Source organism: Mustelus asterias, unplaced genomic scaffold, assembly GCF_964213995.1.
Source record: "Mustelus asterias unplaced genomic scaffold, sMusAst1.hap1.1 HAP1_SCAFFOLD_195, whole genome shotgun sequence".
NCBI classification, from domain to species: domain Eukaryota; kingdom Metazoa; phylum Chordata; class Chondrichthyes; order Carcharhiniformes; family Triakidae; genus Mustelus; species Mustelus asterias.
The window spans coordinates 695,422-719,422 of NW_027590188.1; the positions used below are offsets into that span (position 1 = coordinate 695,422).

The window sequence follows — 24,001 nt, forward strand, 5'->3', positions numbered from 1 at the left end:
GGATCGCTCGGGATTCCCTGTGCTTAACTATTGACATTATATCATCTGTATAATATCTCAGGGTGAGTTAAAGTGTGAAACTGTGCTAACTGTTGCTTTAAGATCCATCCCCTAGATTTGATACAACCAGGAAAGATTATTCTCCCATTAGAAAGTTGAAATATTTCTGTTTGATTAGTTTATAGGGGAGGGGTGTCTCCCGCTACATTCCACAGTAAACAGGCTCTACATTTTCTGCAGGTATGGCTCGTGTTCTATCTCTGGGAATTACCGGGAGTTCCCTCTTCCCGGTAGATCCTCACATAGGAAAAGGATTATCCGAAAATCCTGTTTCATATCACTGACAGTTTGACTGAGATTTTCCAGCAGCAGGTTTCCTCATTCAGGAAATTCTGGTTTCCTCGGCTCAGATGTAAGCTCTGCAGTCCTGCCACATTTAGCTGTGAATGATAGTGGACGATGAAACAACAGAAGGAGGAGGTTCCACAAATATCCCACCCTCATGACGGAGGAGACTCGCACATCAGTACAAAAGATATGGTTCAAATATTAGTAACTAACTTCAGTAGCTGAACCATCCAGAGGTCCCCAGCATCACAGATATCAGCTCATTCCATTCACCCCACATGATGTCAAGAAATAGTTAAAGATAATGGATACGGCAAAGACCACAGATCTTGACAACATTCCAGAAACTGTACTGAAGATTACTGCTCCAGAAGCTGCTCTGTTCCTCGCCAAGCTGTTCCAGTTGAGCTACAACACTGATGTTTACCCAAAATAGTGGGAAATTGTCCAGATCTGACCGTAAACAAAAAGGAGAGAACAAATCCAATCTGTCCATTTACCACCCCATCAGTCTACTCTCGATCATCAGCAGAGTAATGGAAGGCTCACGAGACTAACAAGTGACACTTAATTAGCAATGACCTGCTATCTGACTTGAAGCTTGTGCTTACTCAGGGTCACTCAGCCCCCTACCTCATTACAGCCTTGATGCAAACACGGACAGCAGAGCTGAACTCAGGATGAGAGGGGAGAGTGTCTGCCCTTGACATCAAGGCAGAATATGGCCACATGTAGCAAAAAGGAGCCAGAGAAAAACTGAAGTCAATGGAAATTAGAAATGGGCAGCACGGTAGCACAGTGGTTAGCACTGCTGCTTCACAGCTCCAGGGACCTGGGTTCGATTCCCGGCTCGGGTCACTGTCTGTGCGGAGTTTGCACATTCTCCTCGTGTCTGCGTGGGTTTCCTCCGGATGCTCCGGTTTCCTCCCACAGTCCAAAGATGTGCGGGTTAGTTTGATTGGCTATGCTAAAAAAATTGCCCCGAGTGTCCCGAGATGCGTAGATTAGAGGGATTAGTGGGTAAATATGTCGGGATATGGAAGTAGGGCCTGGGTGGGATTGTGGTCAGTGCAGACTCGATGGGCCGAGTGGCCTCTTTCTGCACTGTAGGGTTTCTATGATTTCTTTCTATGAAAACTATCTGCCGATTGGAGTAATACCAGCACAAAGGAAGTTAGTTGTGGCTGTTGGACCATCTGCATGATGCAGTGCAACAACTCACCATGGCTCGTTACACAGCACTGTCCAGTCTGTGATTTCTATCCCTGGAAGGACAAGGGCAGCAGATGAATGGAAACATCACCACCTGGAAGTTCCCTTCCAAGATACACACCATCCTGACTTGGAAATATATCACCGTTCCTTCACAGTGACTGGGTCAAAATCCTGGAACTCTCTTTCTCACAGCACTGTGGGTGCACCTACACCACAGGAGTCACTAAATGCAATGCCGGTGATATAATTGTGAGCATAGTTGCTTTCCAAGCAGTTGATACGGGTTTAATTCCCAGCTATCTCAGTTTGTCGGAGTGGATGAAGAGAGGGTCATCTCATCTCCAGGAAATCACAGCAGGAATTTCTCAGGGGAGTGCCTAAGGCCCAACCATCTTCAGCAACTTCATCAATTACATTTCCTCCATCATCAGGTCAGAAGTGGAGATGTTTGCTGATGTCTGTACAACGTTCAGCACCATTCTCAACTCCGCGAGATAGTGATGCAGGACCTGTCCATATTTAGCAAGGCTTGAACAAGGGAAGGGCTGAGAAGTCCCAGGCGATGACTATTTCCACCAAGAGAGAATACAGTCATATCCCTTTACATTCAATGGGATTATCATCCCCATGAATCCCCAACTATCAACATCTTGGGTGTTACCATTGATCAGAAGCAGATGAGCCAGATCAATACTGTGGCTATAAGAGAAGGTTAAAGGCCAGGATTTCTGCACAGAGTAACCCACCTCCTCACTTCCGAAAACATTTCCACCATCTACAAGACACATGTCAGGAATTTGATTGAATACCATCCACTTGTCTGCATGAGTGCAGCTCAAGATTCAGGAAGCTCGCCACCATCCAGGATAACTCTGCTTGTTGACTGGTTCTCCACCCATCACCTTCAACATTCATTCCATCCACCACAGAGGTACAGAGCTAGCAGTGTGTACCATCTACAAGATGCAGTGCAACAACTCCCAATGGCCCGTTACACAGCACCTTCCAAACTTGTGATTTCTATCCCGAGAAGGACAAGCAGATAAATGGAAACATCTCCACCTGGAAGTTCCCTTCAAGATACACATCATCCTGACTTGGAAAGATATCGCCGTTCCTTCACAGTGACTGGGTCAAAGTCCTGGGATTCTCTTTTTCACAGCACTGTGGGTGCACCTACACCACAGGAGTCACTAAATGCAATGATGGTGATATCATAGCGAGCATAGTTGCTTTCCAAGCAGTTGATACGGGTTTAATTCCCAGCTATCTCAGTTTGTTGGAGTGGATGAAGAGAGGGCCAGGAGGTCGTAACCACAACCGAAAAGAGTGGGTCAATCCAATTTAGTCAAGTCTGCGGCTCCAGCCTGGAGCAGTAGTGTTAAACTTAGCTGAGGGTTGGAGGGTCAGTTGATCATTCAGCTACTCTGAGCCGGCCCACGCTGAGTTCAAAAGGGAAATGGTGAATCTAATAGCGACACAGAGGAAACTAAATTCATTGGTTGGTTAAAAAAAAATGCCGTTTTCGACTGGCTTTATATTGCTGTGAACTGGAGGAAGCAACAGAAAGGGTCAATGATGGTTCTGCTGTTGATGTGGTGCACATGGATATTCAAAAATCATCTGATGCAGTGACACAACAGACTTGTGGCATAAGCTCATAAAATAAATGGGAAAGTAGCAACGTGGATACAAAATTGGATGAACAAAGAGTAATGGATATTTTCAAGGCTGGAGGATGTCGGTAATGGAGAACCCTAGCGGTTGGTATTGGGATCCTTGCTTTTTCCAGATATATATGAATGATTTGGGTGTTTGGGCGGCACGGTAGCACAGTGGTTAGCACTGCTGCTTCACAGCTCCAGGGACCTGGGTTCGATTCCCGGCTTGGGTCACTGTGTGGAGTTTGCACATTCTCCTCGTGTCTGCGTGGGTTTCCTCCAGGTGCTCCGGTTTCCTCCCAGTCTAAAGATGTGCGGGTTAGGTTGATTGGCCATGCTAAAATTGCTCCTTAGTGTCCTGAGATGTGTAGGTTACAGGGATTAGAGGGTAAAACATGTAGGGATAAGGGGGTAGGGCCTGGGTGGGATTGTGGTCGGTGCAGACTCAATGGGCCGAATGGCCTCTTCCTGCACTGTAGGGTTTCTATGGTTTGCAGTCTCGAGGAAAATTTCAAAGTTTGTTGATCACAGAACAGTTTGAGGCATTGTAAACTGTGAGGAGAGCTTGGGACTGAAAAACAGACTATGGTGGAGTGTACAGATAGATGGCAGATTAAGTTCAATGCAGAGACGGGTGAGGTGATACTTTCAGGAAACATGCACATGAGGAAGCAATATAAAATAATCGGTAGAATTGTTCACGGATTGCAGGATCAGAGGGACTGAACACATGTGTGCATCGATCATTGCCATTGGCAGGGCAAGTGTAGGTAGCAATTAATAAAGAAAACAGCATCTTGGGCTTCACTGTTATGTAATAGTTTGTGTTTGTGGGCATTACACAGTAATTCATGAGTTTAAGTTTAATTTGTGTTTCTGTGCTTGTGAGCTCAGAAAGGGCCAAAACTTTAATTTCACTTCATGTTAAACAAAGCTGCCCGCCTGTGGGTTTTTGGTTTCAATTTAAACTGTCCCTACATTTTAATTTAAGGTTTACGACGTTGTAAGAGTTATAGAGGTTTAAAGAAATGGTTGCTTCTATTCAGAGGCCCACAATGAATGATAGAAGCACTGAGTTTCAGTTACAACCAGTTAGTCCAAGAAGCAAGACGGAGTTCACAGAGGCTGCCAGTAGAGGCAGCGCAACGCAGGCATTCAGAAAGCAACCCGAACTGATGATGTCACCAGTGATCACGTGACTTATAAAGGGACATTGTCCCAATATAACACACACCGACTGTAATACATAACACAGGTAGAGCGCAGGAAAATAATCCTGATCATAATTAAACACAAACTGTAAGCTGTACCGAACAAGAGAAACTAATTTCTGTATCGCATCGTACAGAATCAGATGGTTTCTGTTGGGAGAGGGAATGATCCTTTTTCAGATTTTGGAGGGAGGCCTTTACAGCTCTAATTATTTAAAATTCATCCCAATAATGTTTTTATTCATTCAAGGAATGTGGGCATCGCTGGTTTTGCCAACATTTATTGCCCACGCCTATTCCAGGAGAATCTGCCTTCTTGAAACGATGTAGTTTTATCAGAGAATCTAGATTTATTACAGGTTCAGAAGGAGGCCAATCGGCCCATCATATCTGCATCTGCTCTCAAATGAGCATTATTACTTTGTGCCATTCTCCCACACTTTGTGACCATTGGACATTGTTTCTCTCTTGACGTCCTCGAATGAACATGCCTCTGTTTTATTAGAACAAAGGAAATGGCTTCTCAACAATGAAAATATCCGCTCTCAGACCAAACAGTTACCTCAACTCCTGACACTTGTGCAGAATGGGTCCCAGCCGCTGGAGCCCTTCACACTGAATGTAGCATCGCTCCAGATCGAGGTGTTTTATTGTATCACAGAGTCCAATGACATGAGACAGGACCGCACAGTCAATCGGGGTCAGTTGCAATCCGCTAAATGAAAGTTTTTCCACAGATCCCACTGTGTTCCGAGCCAGTGCTTTATTCTGAGACTCAAACAGGTAGTGGAATGTGTTCAGGAGCTTCCTCTTCCCAGTTTCAGTCTCTGTGTCTCCAATCTGCCCTTCAACCTGCTCCTTCACCCAGTCAATCACTCGGCAGGTTGTTTGATGAAGAAATGGACCCAGAAACTCCACCAGGGGTCGAGCTGACTGTGGGGAGGACAGACCAGCAACAAAACGGAGAAATATCTCAAATCGCCCATCTTCCTCACTGTGGGCTTCACTGAGGAGTTTCCCGATCTCCCCAGGATCTGGAGTCAGGAATTGTGAGAGTGCAGCTACAAACTCTTGGATGGTGAGGTGTGGGAATGTGTAAACCACACTCTGGGCAGATTCATCTCTCTCCAAAAGTTCCATCAGGAACCCAGACAGGAACTGGGAAGATTGTAGATTGTACTCAATCAAATCTCCATTTCTAAACACAATCTTCTTCTTGGAGACTCCTGTGTAGGCCATCTCACCAAGCTTCAGTAACACATCACGGGGGTTTTCAATCTCTCGGCCATGGTTTTTCAGAATGTTGTAAATATAGTAGGAATATAGTTGGGTGATGGTCTTGGGAACTTGCTGCTGTTTCCTGTCTCTTTGTGTAAAGAAGGGACCCAGTGACAGACCAAGGATCCAGCAGTAGGAAGGGTTGTAACACATGGTGTACAGGATCTCGTTCTCCTCCACGTGTTTGAAAACAGCTGCTGCCATCATCTGATCTTCAAAACACTTGTTGAAATATTCCTTCCGTTCATCACCAACAAATCCCAGGATTTCAGCCCAGACACTGATCTCAGCCTTTTCCAATAAATGTAATGCAGTGGGGCGGTTGGTCACTAACACTGAACATCCTGGGAGCAGCTTGTGCTGTATTAAACTGTACACAATGTCAGACACTTCACACCAGCATTCGGGATCTGTGCACATGTACTGAGGTTCTGTATTTCTCCGATTGTCAGCAAAATCAATCCTGTCCTTGAATTCATCCAAACCATCGAATATAAACAGCAATCCTTTTGGGTTCTTCCAGAGCTCTCCCAGAATATTCCCAAAGTAGGGATACTGATCCAATATCAGATTCCTCAGGTTTATTCTACAGTTAATAGTGTTCAAATCCCGGAATTTAAAACTGAAAACAAATTGAAAGTGTGGGTATATTTTCCCAGTGGCCCAGTCATGAACAATTTTTTGTACCATTGTTGTTTTTCCAATTCCCGGCACTCCGCTCACTGCTGCTGAATTCCCAGATTTGGATTTTCTCTGGGAAAAGCTGCTCTGAAACAATTGATCAGTTCGGATTTTTTCCAGTTCTCTCCGGAGATGTTTCTCTCTCCATTCTTCATGGTCTCGGCCTCTTGCCAGCAGTTCATGTTCGACAAGTATCCAATCTCGAACAGTAGAAATAACCGTGAGCTCAGCGTATCGACCAACCAGCTGGAAAATCTTAACCTTCTCCTTTATGAGGATAGTGTTCACTCTCAGTGTTTGAGTTTGTACCCGGAGTGTCTCCTTGTGTTTCTGTTGAACATCTTCAAGTAGAACAGAGAGAAAATGTTTATTGTTATTGGCGTTAATAAGTAACTTCTCAAGACCACTTTGCTGAAAACATAGATTTAATTCATTAAAATGTTAATGGAAATCTCATTTGAAAGTGAACAAAAGCTGAGAAAATTTTCATATCCTCACTTGATGTGGGAGCTGGTGGACCCCACTGTGGTTCCCAGTGAGCATGTCTGCACTAAGTGTTGGTTGCTTGAGGAACTCCGGCTCAGGGTTGATGAGCTGGATTCTGAGCTTCGGACACTGCGACACATCAGGGAGGGGGAGAGTTACCTGGACGCTATGTTTCAGGAGGCAGTAACACACCTTAGAAAAACTACCTTGAATTCAGACAGTGGTCAGGGACAAGAGGGTGTGGCTGCGAGTGAGGCACGTAGAGAGATCCAGGGAGTAGTGTTACCAGAGCCTCAGTCCCTGAACCTGTCCAACAGGTTCGAGACTCTCGCTACCTGTGTGGACGGGAACAGGGAATGCAGGGAGGATGAGCAAACTGACCACAGCACCGTGGTACAGGGAGCCATTCAAGTGGGGGGAGAAAAAAGAAATGTAGTGGTAATTGGGGATAGTATAGTTGGGGGCATTGACACTGTTCTGTGACCAGGATCGAGAATCCCGAAGGTTGTGTTGCCTGCCTGGTGCTCGGGTTCAGGATATCTAATCTGGGCTGCAGAGGAACTTGGAGTGGGAGGGTAAAGACCCAGTTGTCGTGGTCCACGTAGGTACCAATGACATAGGAAGAACAGGAACTGAGGTTCTGCTCAGGGAATATGAAAAGCTAGGATGTAAATTGAAAAGCAGAACAAAAAAGGTAATAATCTCTGGATTACTACCTGAGCCACGAGCGAATGGGCACAGGGTCAATAAGATTAAGGAGGTAAATGCGTGGCTCAAAGATTGGTGTGGGAGGAATGGGTTTGAATTCATGGGACATTGGCACCAGTATTGGGGAAGAGGGGACCTGTTCCGATGGGATGGTCTTCATCTGAATCGTGCTGGGACCAGAGACCTGGCGAATCGTATAACTAGGGCTGTAGATAGGGCTTTAAACTAAATAGTGGGGGGAGGGTTCAGTGGAATGGAGAATTAGAAAATCAAAGGGAAAGGAGAGGGTAGGAGTGCAGATTAATGATGAGGACTTTCAATTAGTTAAAAGAGACGAGAGCACAGGAGAGGTTAGTAAAGTTTTCAGACCACATAATAGAACAGAGAGTATAGAAGGTGGCAGGAATCTAACCTCAGGCAGAGTAAAAAAGGTGACAAGCATGAGAAGGGAGGTGGTCAACACAGTGCAAGGAGTTGGTCTGGGGAAGAAAAACCAGTCTGTGATAGGAAGGGACAGAGCATGCAAACAAAGGAATGCACTAACAAATCGGGTCCAGGTAGGAAAGACTAACATAAAGACACTTTACCTGAATGCACGTAGCATTCAAAACAAAGTGAATGAGTTGAAAGCAGAAATCAGTACATATGGGTATGATCTAGTGGCCATTACAGAAACGTGGTTGCAGGGTGACCGGGACTGGGAACTAAATATCCAGGGGTATCAGACAATTCGGAAGGATAGACAGGAAGGAAAAGGAGGTGGGGTAGCTCTGTTAATTAAAGATAGCATCAGGGCGGTAGTGAGAGACGATATAGGCTCCAAGAAACATAATGTGGAATCAATGTGGGTGGAGATAAGGAATAGTAAGGGGAGAAAGTCACTGGTGGGCGTGGTCTATAGGCTCCCAAATAATAACTTCGAGGTGGGGCGGTCCATAAACAAACAAATAACAGATGCATGTAGAAATGGAACAGCAATAATCATGGGGGATTTTAACCTTCACATTGATTGGTCAACTCAAGTCGGACGCGGTGCACTTGAGGAAGAGTTCTTAGAATGCTGTCGCGATAGTTTCCTCGAACAGTATGTTGCAGAACCTTGGAGGGAGCAAGCTATCCTGGATCTGGTCCTGTGTAATGAGACAGGTAAAATAAATGATCTCCTTGTGAGGGATCCTCTTGGAATGAGTGATCACAATATGGTTGAATTTCTAATACAGATGGAGGGTGAGAAAGTAGGGTCCCAAACCAGTGTTCTCTGCTTGAACAAGGGGGATTACAAGAGGATGAGGGCGGAGTTGGCTAATATAGACTGGGAACAGACTAATTGGTGGGACAGTTGAGGAACAGTAGAGGATTTTTAAGGAGATTTTTCTCAGTATTCAGGAAAAATATATTCCAGTGAAAAAGAAGGGATGTAAGAAAAGGGATAACCAGCCATGGATAACTAAGGAGATAGAGTATCAAATTAAAAACCAATGCATACAGAGTAGCCAAGATTAGTGGGGAATTAGAGGATTGGGAAGGCTTTAAAAAGCAACAAACTACTAAGAAAGCAATAAAGAAAGGAAAGATAGAGTATGAAAGTAAACTAGCGCAAAATGTAAAAACTGATAGTAAGAGTTTTCACAAATATATAAAAAGGAAAAGATTGGCTAAAGTAAATGTTGGTCCCTTAGAAGATGAGAAGTGGGATTTAATAATGGGAAACGAGGAAATGGCTGAGGCCTTGAACAAGTTTTTTGTGTCAGTCTTCACAGTGGAGGACACAAATAGCATACCAAAAATAGACGGTCATGGGACTGTAGGGGATGAGGACCTTAAAACGATCACTATTACTAAAGAGGTAGTGCTGGGTAGGCTAATGGGACTAAAAGTAGACAAGTCCCCTTGTCCGGATGGAATGCATCCCAGGGTACTGAAAGAAACGGCAGAGGCAATAGCAAATGCATTAGTTGTAATCTGTCAAAATTCACTGGGCTCTGGGGAGGTGCCAGCTGATTGGAAAACAGCTAATGTAACGCCACTGTTTAAAAAAGGAGGTAGACAAAAGGCAGGTAACTACAGGCCGGTTAGCTTAACATCCGTAGTTGGGAAAATGCTGGAATCTATCATTAAGGAAGAAATAGCAGGACACCTGGAAAAGAATGGTTCAATCAAGCAGACGCAGCATGGATTCATGAAGGGAAAATCATGTTTGACTAATTTCCTGAGTTTTTTGAGGAGATGACGAGTGCAGTTGACAGGTGGATGCATTGTATTTGCATTTCCAGAAGGCTTTCGATAAGGTGCCTCACAAAAGGTTACTGCAAAAGATAAAGGTGCACGGAGTTGGGGGTAAAGTGTTAGCGTGGATTGAAGATTGGCTATCTAACAGAAAACAGAGAGTAGGTATAAATGGGTGCTTTCCTGGTTGGCAATCCGTGACTAGTGGCGTGCCGCAGGGATCGGTGCTGGGGCCTCAACTATTTACCATATACATCGATGATCTGGAGGAGGGGACCGAGTGTAGGGTAACAAAGTTTGCGGATGACACAATGCGGATGGGAAAGCAAATTGCGTGGAAGACACAGAGTCTGCAGAGAGATTTGGATAGGTTAAGTGAGTGGGCGAGGATCTGGCAGATGGAGTATGACGATGTTAAGTGTGGGGTTATCCACTTCGGAAGGAATAATAGGAAAAGGGACTATTATTTAAATGGTGAAAAATTACAACATGCTACTGTGCAGAGGGACCTGGGGGTCCTTGTGCATGAATCACAAAAACACAGTTTGCAGGTGCAGCAGGTGGTCAAGAAGGCAAATGGAATGTTGGCCTTTATCGCGAGAGGGATGGAGTATAAAAGCAGGGAGGTCTTGCTGCAACTGTACAGGGTACTGGTGAGGCCGCACCTAGAGTACTGTGTACAGTTTTGGTCCCCTTATTTAAGAAAGGATGTATTGGCTTTGGAAGGGGTGCAGAGAAGGTTCACCAGGTTGATTCCAGAGATGAGGGGGTTGACTGATGAGGAGAGATTGAGCAAACTGGGCCTGTACTCTTTGGAGTTTAGAAGGTTGAGGGGAGATCTTATAGAGACATATAAGATAATGAAAGGGCTAGACAGGGTCCAAACATCAAGATTGTTTCCACTTACAATGGAAACAAGAACTAGGGGCATAGCCTCAAAATACGGGGGAGTCAATTTAGAACAGAGTTGAGGAGGAACTTCTTCTCCCAGAGGGTAGTGAATCTTTGGAATTCTCTGCCCAATGAAGCAGTAGAGGCTACTTCATTAAATGTGTTTAAGTCGCAGATAGATAGATTTTTTGCCAATAAGGGAATTAAGGGTTATGGGGAGCGGGCGGGTAAGTGGAACTGAACCCACTATCAGATCAGCCATGATCTTATTGAATGGCGGAGCAGGCTTGAGGGGCCAGATGGCCAACACCTGTTTCTATTTCTTATGTTCTTATTCTAAATTTACTGAATGCAGGTTTCTTTGCAGGTAATATTTTCTCTCTAATGGTGAATACTATCCAAGCTGCCGTGTATTGTACACAGTACAAATCCCCACGTGATCCTGATTGTACAACAATGGAGATTCCAGTCGTTCAACGTTTGAATCCTTCAGTGATGTTTCTGCAGCAGAGTTCTGGATATTGTGAGGAGTTGGGGCACAGATTGCTCAGCGGCTGAATGCGATCATAGCAGATTTTTACTGTTTTTAACCTGTGCTGCTGTGCACACTCGGAGGGAGAAAACTGTATACCACATGCGACCGTATGGAAATACCCCTCCATCTCGGGGCCCAGCCAGGTGGGCACAGCGCCTCAGGGCCCAGCCAGGTGGGCACAGCGCCTCAGGGCCCAGCCAGGTGGGCACAGCGCCTCAGCACCCAGCCAGGTGGGCACAGCGCCTCAGCACCCAGCCAGGTGGGCACAGCGCCTCAGCACCCAGCCAGGTGGGCACAGCGCCTCAGCACCCAGCCAGGTGGGCACAGCGCCTCAGCACCCAGCCAGGTGGGCACAGCGCCTCAGCACCCAGCCAGGTGGGCACAGCGCCTCAGCACCCAGCCAGGTGGGCACAGCGCCTCAGCACCCAGCCAGGTGGGCACAGCGCCTCAGCACCCAGCCAGGTGGGCACAGCGCCTCAGCACCCAGCCAGGTGTGTACACGGTTTCACATTGCATCAGGATCCTGCCAGGTTTCACACGGTGTATCAGCATCCTGCTTGGTGTGTACAGGGTTTCACGCCGTGTAAGGGTCCTGCCAGGTGAGTACAGGGTTTCTCAGTGAATCAGGATCCTGCCAGGTGAGTACGGTGTTTCTCAGTGAATCAGGATCCTGCCAGGTGTGTACAGTGTTTCTCAGTGAATCAGGATCCTGCCAGGTGAGTACAGGGTTTCTCAGTGAATCAGGATCCTGCCGGGTGAGTACAGGGTTTCTCAGTGAATCAGGATCCTGCCAGGTGAGTACAGGGTTTCTCAGTGAATCAGAATCCTGCCAGGTGTGTACAGTGTTTCTCAGTGAATCAGGATCCTGCCAGGTGTGTACAGAGTTTCTCAGTGAATCAGGATCCTGCCAGGTGAGTACAGGGTTTCTCAGTGAATCAGAATCCTGCCGGGTGAGTACAGGGTTTCTCAGTGAATCAGAATCCTGCCAGGTGAGTACAGGGTTTCTCAGTGAATCAGGATCCTGCCAGGTGTGTGCAGGGTTTCTCAGTGAATCAGGATCCTGCCAGGTGAGTACAGAGTTTCTCAGTGAATCAGGATCCTGCCAGGTGAGTACAGGGTTTCTCAGTGAATCAGAATCCTGCCAGGTGAGTACAGGGTTTCTCAGTGAATCAGAATCCTGCCAGGTGAGTACAGGGTTTCTCAGTGAATCAGGCTCTGGCCAGGTGTGTACAGAGTTTCTCAGTGAATCAGAATCCTGCCAGGTGAGTACAGGGTTTCTCAGTGAATCAGGATCCTGCCGGGTGAGTACAGGGTTTCTCAGTGAATCAGGATCCTGCCAGGTGTGTACAGGGTTTCTCAGTGAATCAGGATCCTGCCAGGTTTCACACGGTGTATCAGCATCCTGCTTGGTGTGTACAGGGTTTCACGCCGTGTAAGGGTCCTGCCAGGTGAGTACAGGGTTTCTCAGTGAATCAGGATCCTGCCAGGTGAGTACGGTGTTTCTCAGTGAATCAGGATCCTGCCAGGTGTGTACAGAGTTTCTCAGTGAATCAGAATCCTGCCAGGTGAGTACGGTGTTTCTCAGTGAATCAGGATCCTGCCAGGTGTGTACAGAGTTTCTCAGTGAATCAGAATCCTGCCAGGTGAGTACGGTGTTTCTCAGTGAATCAGGATCCTGCCAGGTGTGTACAGGGTTTCTCAGTGAATCAGGATCCTGCCAGGTGAGTACAGGGTTTCTCAGTGAATCAGGATCCTGCCAGGTGAGTACAGGGTTTCTCAGTGAATCAGGCTCTGGCCAGGTGTGTACAGGGTTTCTCAGTGAATCAGGATCCTGCCAGGTGAGTACAGGGTTTCTCAGTGAATCAGGATCCTGCCGGGTGAGTACAGGGTTTCTCAGTGAATCAGGCTCTGGCCAGGTGTGTACAGAGTTTCTCAGTGAATCAGAATCCTGCCAGGTGAGTACAGGGTTTCTCAGTGAATCAGAATCCTGCCAGGTGAGTACAGGGTTTCTCAGTGAATCAGAATCCTGCCAGGTGAGTACAGGGTTTCTCAGTGAATCAGAATCCTGCCAGGTGAGTACAGGGTTTCTCAGTGAATCAGGCTCTGGCCAGGTGTGTACAGGGTTTCTCAGTGAATCAGGATCCTGCCAGGTGAGTACAGGGTTTCTCAGTGAATCAGGATCCTGCCGGGTGAGTACAGGGTTTCTCAGTGAATCAGGATCCTGCCGGGTGAGTACAGGGTTTCTCAGTGAATCAGGATCCTGCCAGGTGAGTACGGTGTTTCTCAGTGAATCAGGATCCTGCCAGGTGAGTACAGGGTTTCTCAGTGAATCAGGATCCTGCCAGGTGTGTACAGGGTTTCTCAGTGAATCAGGATCCTGCCAGGTGAGTACAGGGTTTCGCAGTGAATCAGGTTCCTGCCAGGTGTGGACAGGGTTTCTCAGTGAATCAGGATCCTGCCAGGTGAGTACAGGGTTTAAAACTGTATCAGGGTCCCGCCAAGCATGTACGCGGTTTTGTGAATTTAAGGAAGTGAATCAATATCCCTATAATTACAAGAAATGTCAGAAGTCACATGGATTGAATCTTACATCGATGCTGAATTCACAAGAATTGATGATTTCCAAACAAGTTTTAGTCCTGCTTCTCGACCCTATGAATTTCTGTATCTCTAATTCTGATAACCTCGAGGCAAAGATGTATTTTCAAATACCCAGCTTCTCACAAGTCAAATGAATTGTCTGAAATCCCCATTTCCTCCCTTACCTTTCAGGTGGCTGGGTATTTCTGATAATTCTTCTCCAACTTTCATATAATTAATTGGATCAGAACCTGTTGAAAAGAATTAACTTCCATGAAATCAGGTCTGTGTAATATTGTAGTAAAGTTTGCAGTGTTTGGGTCTGAAACTGAATTCAGTGTGATTTTACCATACCAAGTTCCTGTATTTCTCTCAGTATTGTGCCCAATTTCCGTAAGCTGTGGTGCATTTTCACAAAGGATTCCCACATCATCCTTCGAGCCCGAGATCCTTTCTCCATAACCAGATTGAGGAGAAGTTTGGCACTGCCCGCCCTGTTTCCGTTCTGCACGAGCTCACTGACTTTCTGTGAAGAATAATAATGAATATATTGATGAGGTGTGAACGATAAACACTGGGAAAGGGAAGGAAAGGACTTGCTCAGGGATGGGATTTCCCAGTTGTTTTGAGGAAGGAAGCAGCGACTTCTTTAGGTGAAATGTCATTCTGACAATTGATGAATATTCTCCACACATCTTGATTCCATCATTCCTTCAAATGAATGTGAATAAACTAAATTTAATGGCTGGAATACCGCTCTCAGTTTGGCACACAAGTGATCCCGTGCTGCAGCTGTCTCAGGAATTACCACAGATGAATCAAAACATTGTTGATTTCTCCATCAGGAGAATTGACCAAAGATTCAATCATTTTCACATAATTAACTGAAATATCTGAAGCCATTATTTTGCATGTTTCCAGTGAGTGTGAAATGTCACTAACCATGTTCACAAAGTTTTAACATTCATCACCAGTTTACATTCAGAGTTTACAACCCACAAAAAGAGGAGAAATCGGACCATGAACCCAATACAAAGCAGGGTGCACAGAAATGTCGTCAGGAGGTGAGGAAAGTCGAGAGGCAGAAGGGACAGTAAGACATCGGAAGTCTCAGCCTCGAGTAGTGGTCTGAATGAGGTAGTGCACATAGAAGGGTGCACGAACCGCAAAGGGAAGCTTGAAACAGCTGTCAAAATGTTTTTTTAAAATTTTTCTATTCTGCAAAGGTTTTCTGAAAAAGTAGCTCAGGCCAATTGTGATGGTATTGCATTAAGGTTAACAAATGATTCAAATAAGGGAAAGAATACACTTAACTGTTAAACATCCCCTGAAGACCTTTGCTTGAATAAACTCAGAGCAAAATCCTCTTTTGGTGACAACAGTCCTTATAGATGTGATCCATAACATTCCAGTAACTTTATCACACAACGCCCTGTGGCTTTAGGGTGTTCTTCAGCAGTTTAAAGAAAAAGGCTACAGAGTAGATGTGCTCAAGATGCTGATGTTTCCCTGGGGAGGAGTGCCATCCAAACCAAGAGCACATGGTCAGAGTTTCACTCGGTTACGGATTATTTCGGACCCTCCATTATAGGAAAATAAAAACAATTAGAAAACTGTCCTGAGAATATATCCGGATGTTACTGGAGGTGAATGGTTTGATGTTATAACAGAGATTTGAGAATTTAGGACTTGTTACAATAGAGTTGTGAAGATTAAATGGCAAATCGATTGTGGCCGTACGCTGAAGTACATGTTTACGGATTGTTTCCAACATTCAGCCAGAGGTCACACATTTACAGTCTTATGGGTCAGACTGGATATTGTTTTAGTGTAAAATGGTTAAAATATGTTGTTGTGATGTAGAAGTTAATTTTATTTTGTTGATATATTGGATAATAAATTAATAGCAAAGGAGAGCAAGAAGCAGGACTGGTCCAACTGGATGGAATATTAACAGATAGTAAGCGTAAGGTTCGGGTTAGAATAAGTGATTGCTGGAGAGGAAAGTAAACGCAGGATCCACCTTGGAATGGTTGTTTATTTCTGTACTCATTATTTCTCTCATTTTCACAATTTGAGAACCATGTGACAGGATTATGGGACCTTAGAAGAGGTCGGAATCTCTGTGGTGGGGCCCCCAGATGGGCATCCCATTACACCAATGAAATACCCCTGTGAAGCTTCCTTCCTGCCCCACTGGAACTTTACAATAGTTGGGCAATGCCTGTGTGCGGCAACTTTCAGCTAAACTTTGGCTGCTTGGAGAGGGCGTCCTTTATGAATGCTCCTTGATTCATGGATGGACCCTGGCAGCAATGACTAGCGCTTCCAGCTATGATCAGCGATGGAAGGTGAACCCACTAATTGCTGGGACCTGCCTGTCATGCCCTGGCATGGCTGAACAAAAGGCAATCTTGCCTTGAAGGGAAGCTCAGCATGAAGGTGCCATCTCCTTTTTCCTGCAGTCACAGCAGAGATCAATTCCAACACTGACATTACTGAGCCTGTAGTGCAAACGATCCATTGATTAAGCTATTAGCTCTGGGAAGCGAATCTCAGTTGGATACAAGTCCCAGCAGTGACTTCTTAATTGACTGCTGTTAATAAAATGATGCCCAGGGCCATATGGTCTACCCAATCAGGGTTGGCTCATGTTTTGACCCCGAGCAGCGAGACATTGTACGCTTTTGGAAATTTAATTCCAACATCTCATAAGCAAGTGGCCAATTGTGCAAGAAGATCCTTCGTGAGACTGAATGATAGTCAGCTTTGATCATGCCAAAGTAAGTTATCTAGATTTATTTCAGATAATAACATATCAGAAATTTGACCAGCGAATTTTCAGGATGTTTGGGGGAAGGAAGTTTCTATGGTTGGGATTTTACAGGCTATTTGGAGATGGGCTGCCAGGCGGGAAGGTGGCAAAATGGCAGAGGAAGGCATTTGATGGCATTCCAGATGGTGGCCTCAAAATCTATTCTCGGGGAAGGCCTCTTTTTTGGACACTATTTGGTGCACAGATGGGCCTATCCTTTGGGGCAATAGATATGCCAAGGCATCGGTGCTGCCTGCCCTCAAAGAAACCCGGTCTTTCTGGGGTCTGGTCTCTCTCTGGCCCCCAGACCTAACTTGTCTGAATTTCAGGGCTCATGGCCATTGATCTGCACTCACCCTCCAGATGCAGCTTATGGCGTTGCTGCTGAGGTACCGGCTGTCTGACTGGGCTGACAGGTTTGGGTAGAAGCTGCCACCTTTAATAAGGACAGCAGCTTCCTGGATCCCCACCACCTGCTGATGCAAGGTTCCTGTCAGTGAGATCATGTCACTTACAAAATAATTCTGGCCTTTTTATGGCTCCAAAGGTTCTAAAACACTGGGGTTTGTCTCATTCCAAACATGGGACTGCTGTAGACCTACCGATTGGTATGATTAGTCAACAATTCAATTTTCAGTACATCATGCAAACGACAACATGTAGGAAGATGCAGTAGACAGACTGAGGTATTTTTTCCACATTATTTCTTTGTTTCTATTCTGTAGGTTCTGTGATGTGTGAAGAGATGGAATTCAATCTACATCTTACCTGATATTCTTGTCCACTGAAATGGTCCTCGCCGATTAACATGAGAGCCAAACCTTCCACCCCTTCTTCAATCGCCTGTTCCAGTCTATCCCGGTAAAATTTGGTTAATCGGAACAACAGGTAATCGTCGCAATTTGTGAAGAACTCAGTGAGTGTAGAGTCTGGATTTGTGAAAGCAAAGAAATACCAACACATTATCAATTTTTTACCCAGACGGTCACATTCCTCTCATTCCAAACAACCGAATCCTCCTGTGAACCAGCTTATTAAAGCTGTGTTTATTTGCTTTGCTGCAGCACCTGGGGGAACACGTCCTGCACATGCTCAGATGTGGTATCAGAGCCTGTGACATCATAGTGAGTGACATCCCTGGGAGATCCTGTATCAAACACTTTAATTACAAGTTAACCTGGAGAATCCCAATGCAGGCGCGGTCCCAGCTCAATGCTGCATTAAGAACCGGTAATCGGTATACAAATGAAAAACTAACAGTTTCATTGGAATTTCCAAGTGGTTTCCTGACAGCCGCTTCCCCCACTCGCCTTTGCACTTCCCCCACCATCCTTACCATTTCCCCACTTCATTCAAACTTTTCCTCACATCTCTCTGCCACTCTCCATGCAGGTCCTCGCTGCTGGGTCACTTCCATAGAGGGGAAGAGAGCAGAATGGCAGAACCAGAAACAATGTGTGGAAAGGCAGATACAACACATGTGCTACTTTCCATTAATCTGTATCATCAATTCATTAAAAATGTACAATTTGTCACACAACCTAGCTTCAGTTTATTGGCTTCAGATAGATTTCTATTTTGATGTAACACTGGGAATTCTTTGTCTTTGTACTGCTGCCTCACAGCGCCAGGGACCCAGGTTTAATTCAGGCATTGAGAAACTGTGTGGCGTTTGCATGTTCTCCCTGTGTCTGTGTGGGTTTCCTCCGGGTGTTCCGGTTTCCTCCCCCCAGTCCGAAAGATGTGCAGGTTAGATGGATTGGACATGATAAATTACCCCATGGTGTCCAAATATGTGTAGGTTAGGTGGATTAGCCATGGTAAACGTACAAGGTTATGAGCACAGGGTGGTGGAGTGGGCCTGGGAAAGATGCTCTTTGAGAGTCGGTGCAGACTCGATGGGGTGAATGGCCTCCTTCTGCACTCTGGGGATTCAATGGTTTCTATTGTTTAATTTCAGTGTTCCTGAAATTTCTTGCTTTCCCGAAAAGGTCAAGAGGGCTATTTTAATCCAATCCATTTGAAAACTAGCCGCCCCCGAGTTAACAGATCCAACTATCCAGGACAAGTGGGGAAAATATGGGGACACCATCATCTCCAATTAAGTGGCAGAGCTTCCAAATAGTGATATATATCATCGTTTCTTTTGTGCTACAGGGCCACAGTCATGTGGTAAATTAGTACTCATTAGTTTCTATTCCAATTGGATGGTTAATGCTGCTTATCGTCTCAAACCTGGATATTTCTCATTGTCCAGTCACATCAGCTGATACCCTTCACACTGTTCTATCCACCTTATCGGTAAATGAGTTGTTGATGGTAGATTCAGACCATGGTGGCCGTCCCCTCCCTTCCCCCTGACCTCACTTCAATAATGTGGAGATGCCGGCATTGGACTGGGGTAAACACAGTGAGAAGTCTCACAACACCAAGTTAAAGTCCAACAGGTTTATTTGGCAGCAAAATCCACTAACTTTCAGAGCGCTGCCCCTTCGTCAGGTGGGTGGGAGTTCTGTTCACAAACAGGGCACAAAGTCACAAATTCAATTTACAAAATAATGGTTGGAATGCGAGTCTTTACAGGTAATCAAGTCTTAAAGGTACAGACAATGTGAGTGGAGAGAGCGTTAAGCACAGGTTAAAGAGATGTGTATTGTCTCCAGACAGGACAGTTAGTGAGATTTTGCAAGCCCAGGCAAGTCATGGGGGTTACAGATAGTGTGACATGAACCCAAGATCCCGGTTGAGGCCGTCCTCATGTGTGCGGAACTTGGCCTCCCGAAGATACAAAAGGCAACCACACCCGGCCGTCCCATCGTATCGGGCAATGGGATCCTGTGCGAGAACCTCTCCGGCTACGTCGAGGGCATCCTGAAACCCATTGTACAAAGAACCCCCAGCTTTTGTCGCGACACTACGGACTTCCTACAGAAACTCAGCACACATGGAGCAGTTGAACCAGGAGCACTCCTGGTCACAATGGATGTCTCAGCACTCTACACCAGCATTGCCCACGACGATGGCATTGCTGCAACTGCCTCTGTACTCAACGCCGACAACTGCCAGTCTCCAGATTTTACAACTCATCCGCTTCATCCACTTCATTCAGTGGGGAATTATGCTTCGAGCCCATACAAGTAGGGGAGGTCCTAAATGAATACTTTGCGTCGGTATTCACAAAGGAGAGGGATGTGTTGACTGGGAGTGTCTCGGAGGGGAGTGTTGACCCGTTAGAGAAAATCTCCATTACAAGGGAGGAAGTGTTAGGTTTTTTAGGGAATATACAGACTGACAAATCCCCAGGGCCTGATGGAATCTATCCCAGGCTGCTCAGGGAGACGAGAGATGAAATCGCTGGGCCTCTGACGCAAATCTCTGTCTCGTCACTGGACACAGGTGAGGTCCCAGAGGATTGGAGGATAGCTAATGTGGTCCCGTTATTTAAGAAGGGTAGGAAGGATAACCCGGGTAATTATAGGCCGGTGAGCTTGACGTCTGTGGTGGGGAAGTTGTTGGAGAGGATTCTTAGAGATAGGATGTATGCGCATTTAGAAAGGAATAAACTCATTAACGATAGTCAGCATGGTTTTGTGAGAGGGACGTCATGCCTCACTAACCTGGTGGAGTTTTTTGAAGAAGTGACTAGAATGGTTGACGAGGGAAGGGCCGTGGATGTCGTCTATATGGACTTTAGTAAAGCGTTTGACAAAGTCCCTCATGGTAGGTTGGTGCAAAAGGTTGGATCTCATGGGATAAAGGGGGAGGTGGCTAGATGGGTGGAGAACTGGCTTGGTCACAGAAGACAGAGGGTGGTAGTGGAAGGGTCTTTATCTGGCTGGATGCCTGTGACTAGTGGTGCTCCACAGGGCTCTGTATTGGGACCTCTGCTGTTTGTGATTTATATAAATGATCATGGAAGAAGGTGTAACTGGGATGATCAGTAAGTTTGCGGACGACACGAAAATGGCTGGACTTGCAGATAGTGAGGAACATTGTCAGAGGCTACAGAAGGATATAGATAGGCTGGAAATTTGGGCAAAGAAATGGCAGATGGAGTTCAATCCAGATAAATGCGAAGTGATGCATTTTGGTAGAACTAACGTAAGGGGGAGCTATACGATAAATGGCAGAACCATAAAGGGTGTAGATACGCAGAGGGACCTGTGTGTGCAAGTCCACAGATCCTTGAAAGTGACGTCACAGGTGGAGAAGGTAGTGAATAAGGCATATGGCATGCTTGCCTTTATAGGACGGGGCATAGAGTATAAAAGTTGGGGTCTGATGTTGCAGTTGTATAGAACGTTGGTTCAGCCGCATTTGGAAAACTGCGTCCAGTTCTGGTCGCCACACTACCAGAAGGACGTGGAGGCTTTAGAGAGAGCGCAGAGGAGGTTTACCAGGATGTTGCCTGGTATGGAAGGGCTTAGTTATGAGGAGAGATTGGGTAAACTGGGGTTGTTCTCCCTGGAAAGACGGAGGATGAGGGGAGACCTAATAGAGGTGCATAAAATTATGAAAGGCATAGATAGGGTGAACGGTGGGAAGCTTTTTCCCAGGTCGGTGGTGACGTTCACGAGGGGTCATAGGTTCAAGGTGAGGGGGGGGGGGGGGGGGGGAGTTTAACACGGATATCAGAAGGACGTATTTTACACAGAGGGTGGTGGGGGCCTGGAATGCGCTGCTGGGCAAGGTGGTGGAGGCGGACACACTGGGAACGTTTAAGACTTATCTAGACAGCTATATGAACGGAGTGGGAATGGAGGGATACAAAAGAATGGTCTAGTTTGGACCAGGGAGCGGCGCAGGCTTGAGGGCCGAAGGGCCTGTTCCTGTGTTGTGTTGTTTTTTTCTTTGTTCTTTGTTCCTGGACCACAATGTCTTCACCTTCAACAACCAGTTCTTCATCCAGACACACGGAACAGCCATGGGGACAAAATTCACACCTCAATATGCCAACATCTTCATGCACAGGTTCGAACAAGACTGCTTCACCGCACAGGACCTTCAACTGATGCTATACACTAGATACATCGATGACATTTTCTTCCTTTGGGGTCATGGTGAACAATCACTGAAACAACTATATGACGACATCAACAAGTTCCATCCCACCATCAGACTCACCATGGACTACTCTCCGGAATCGGTTGCATTCTTGGACACACACATCTCCATCAAGGACGGTCCCCTCAGCACTTCACTGTACCGCAAGCGCACGGATTACCTCACGATGCTCCACTTCTCCAGCTTCCACCGTAAACACATTAAAGAATCCATCCCCTACGGACAAGCCCTCCGTATACACAGGATTTGCTCGGATGAGGAGGATCGCAACAGACGCCTCCAGATGCTGAAAGATGCCCTCATAAGAACAGGATATGGCGCTCGACTCATCAATCAACAGTTCCGACGCGCCACAGCACCGACAAACACGGACACGGTGGACAGAGTACCCATCGTCGTCCAGTACTTCCCTGGAGCAGAAAAGCTACGACATCTTCTCCGGAGCCTTCAACATGTCATTGATGAAGACGAACATCTCGCCAAGGCCATCCCCACACCCCCACTTCTTGCCTTCAAACAACTGCACGATGTCAAACAGACCATTATCCGCAGCAAACTACCCAGCCTTCAGGAGAACAGTGACCACAACACCACACAACCCTGCCACAGCAACCTCTGCAAGACGTGCCGGATCATCGACACAGATGCCATCATCTCACGTGAGAGCACCATCCACCAGGTACACGGTACATACTCTTGCAACTCGGACAACGTTGTCTACCTGATACGCTGCAGGAAAGGATGTCCCGAGGCATGGCACATTGGGGAGACCATGCAGACGCTACAACAGTGGATAAATGAACACCGGTCGACAATCACCAGGCAACAGTGTTCTCTTCCTGTTGGGGAACACTTCAGCGGTCATGGGCATTCGGCCTCTGATCTTCGGGTAAGCGTTCTCCAAGGCGGCCTTCACGACAGCGCAGAGTCGCTGAGCAGAGACTGATAGCAAGTTCCGCACACACGAGGACAGCCTCAACCGGGATCTTGGGTTCATGTCACACTATTTGTAACTCCCATGACTTGCCTGGGCTTGCAAAATCTCACTAACTGTCCTGTCTGGAGATAATACACATCTCTTTAACCTGTGCTTAACGCTCTCTCCACTCACATTGTCTGTACCTTTGAGACTTGATTACCTGTAAAGACTCACATTCCAACCATTATTTTGTAAATTGAGTTTGTCTTTGTGCCCTGTTTGTGATCAGAACTCCCACTCACCTGACGAAGGAGTAGCAAGCGCTCTGAAAGCTGGTGGATTTTGCTACCAAATAAACCTGTTGGACTTTAACCTGGTGTTGTGAGACTTCTCACTGTGATCACTTCAATAACCCATGAACATTGGCCAGAATTTTACTTTGGGCAGGTGGGGATGTGCCTGACTCAGACGTGTGCGAAATCATGGGAGAAGACATTGGGTGCGCATTTCAACATTATTGCTCATGCAATATTTCAGTGGCAGACACACCTCTGACTCTCGCCACAAATCAACCTGTCAATTTAGCCCATTAAGGGGCCAATTAAATGTAGTGACAAGAAAATTTATTTTTCACGGGTCAGCAGCTTTCAAGTAAACTGCTCGGACAGGGAAAACATGAATAGGGACTGCAGGGTGGCTGGTCCCATGATGAAGAAAAGATGTTCTTTGGAAACCAGGGAATAGAACAAAAGAAAGTTCCAGGAAGAAAGGAAGAATCATAGAATTCCTACAGTGTAGGAGGTCATTCACCCCGCATATCCTTTGGGGAAAATTTAGCATGGCCAGTGTATCTAACATGCACATCTTTGGAGTGTGTGAGGAACCGGAGGAAACCCATGCAGACTGGGGAGATTGTGCAGACTCCACACAGACACCCAAGGCTGGAATCGATTCCTGGGTCCCTGACACTGTGATGCAGCAGTGCCAACTACTGTGCCACCGAACAGTGGGAATCTGAACAAGGTCATGTTCAGTGTTGTTACAGAAAGGAGCAGTGAAAGTCCCAAGAGGTACAGACAACTGCAAGAAGCCGATTTTAAATTCATTTTACAAGAAGCCAGACCTCGGATGTAATCAGAAGTTGGTGACAACTTATTGAGGCCGATAGGATTCAATAAGCTATCACCAACTTCTGATTATATTGTGTTCTGTTGACATGGCTACGTGCCATAGCCAGTTTGCGGCAAGTGAAGCTTGAATCTATGTGGTGATCCAGGGCAGATGGACACAATAAAGAGAGGCTGAAATCCTGGCAGTGTATTCTTGATGAAGACATTCAATAGAAGCATCAATTGGAGAAGATTCCAAAGCGTGCTCTTCAAC

General features: G+C 46.1%; 1 protein-coding gene across 1 annotated transcript in view; it reads right to left on the bottom strand.

The window, feature by feature from the left end:
- The window catches only part of LOC144485493 (NACHT, LRR and PYD domains-containing protein 3-like), a 97,267-nt gene that overhangs the window by 40,955 nt on the left and 32,311 nt on the right, over positions 1-24,001 (bottom strand). Inside the window, exons 5-8 of the mRNA XM_078203639.1 lie at positions 17,404-17,564; positions 14,175-14,346; positions 14,006-14,071; positions 4,998-6,735 (exon numbers count right to left, since the gene is read on the bottom strand). Coding sequence (XP_078059765.1) covers positions 4,998-6,735; positions 14,006-14,071; positions 14,175-14,346; positions 17,404-17,564 — 2,137 coding nt within the window. The remainder of the gene's footprint in view (positions 1-4,997; positions 6,736-14,005; positions 14,072-14,174; positions 14,347-17,403; positions 17,565-24,001) is intronic.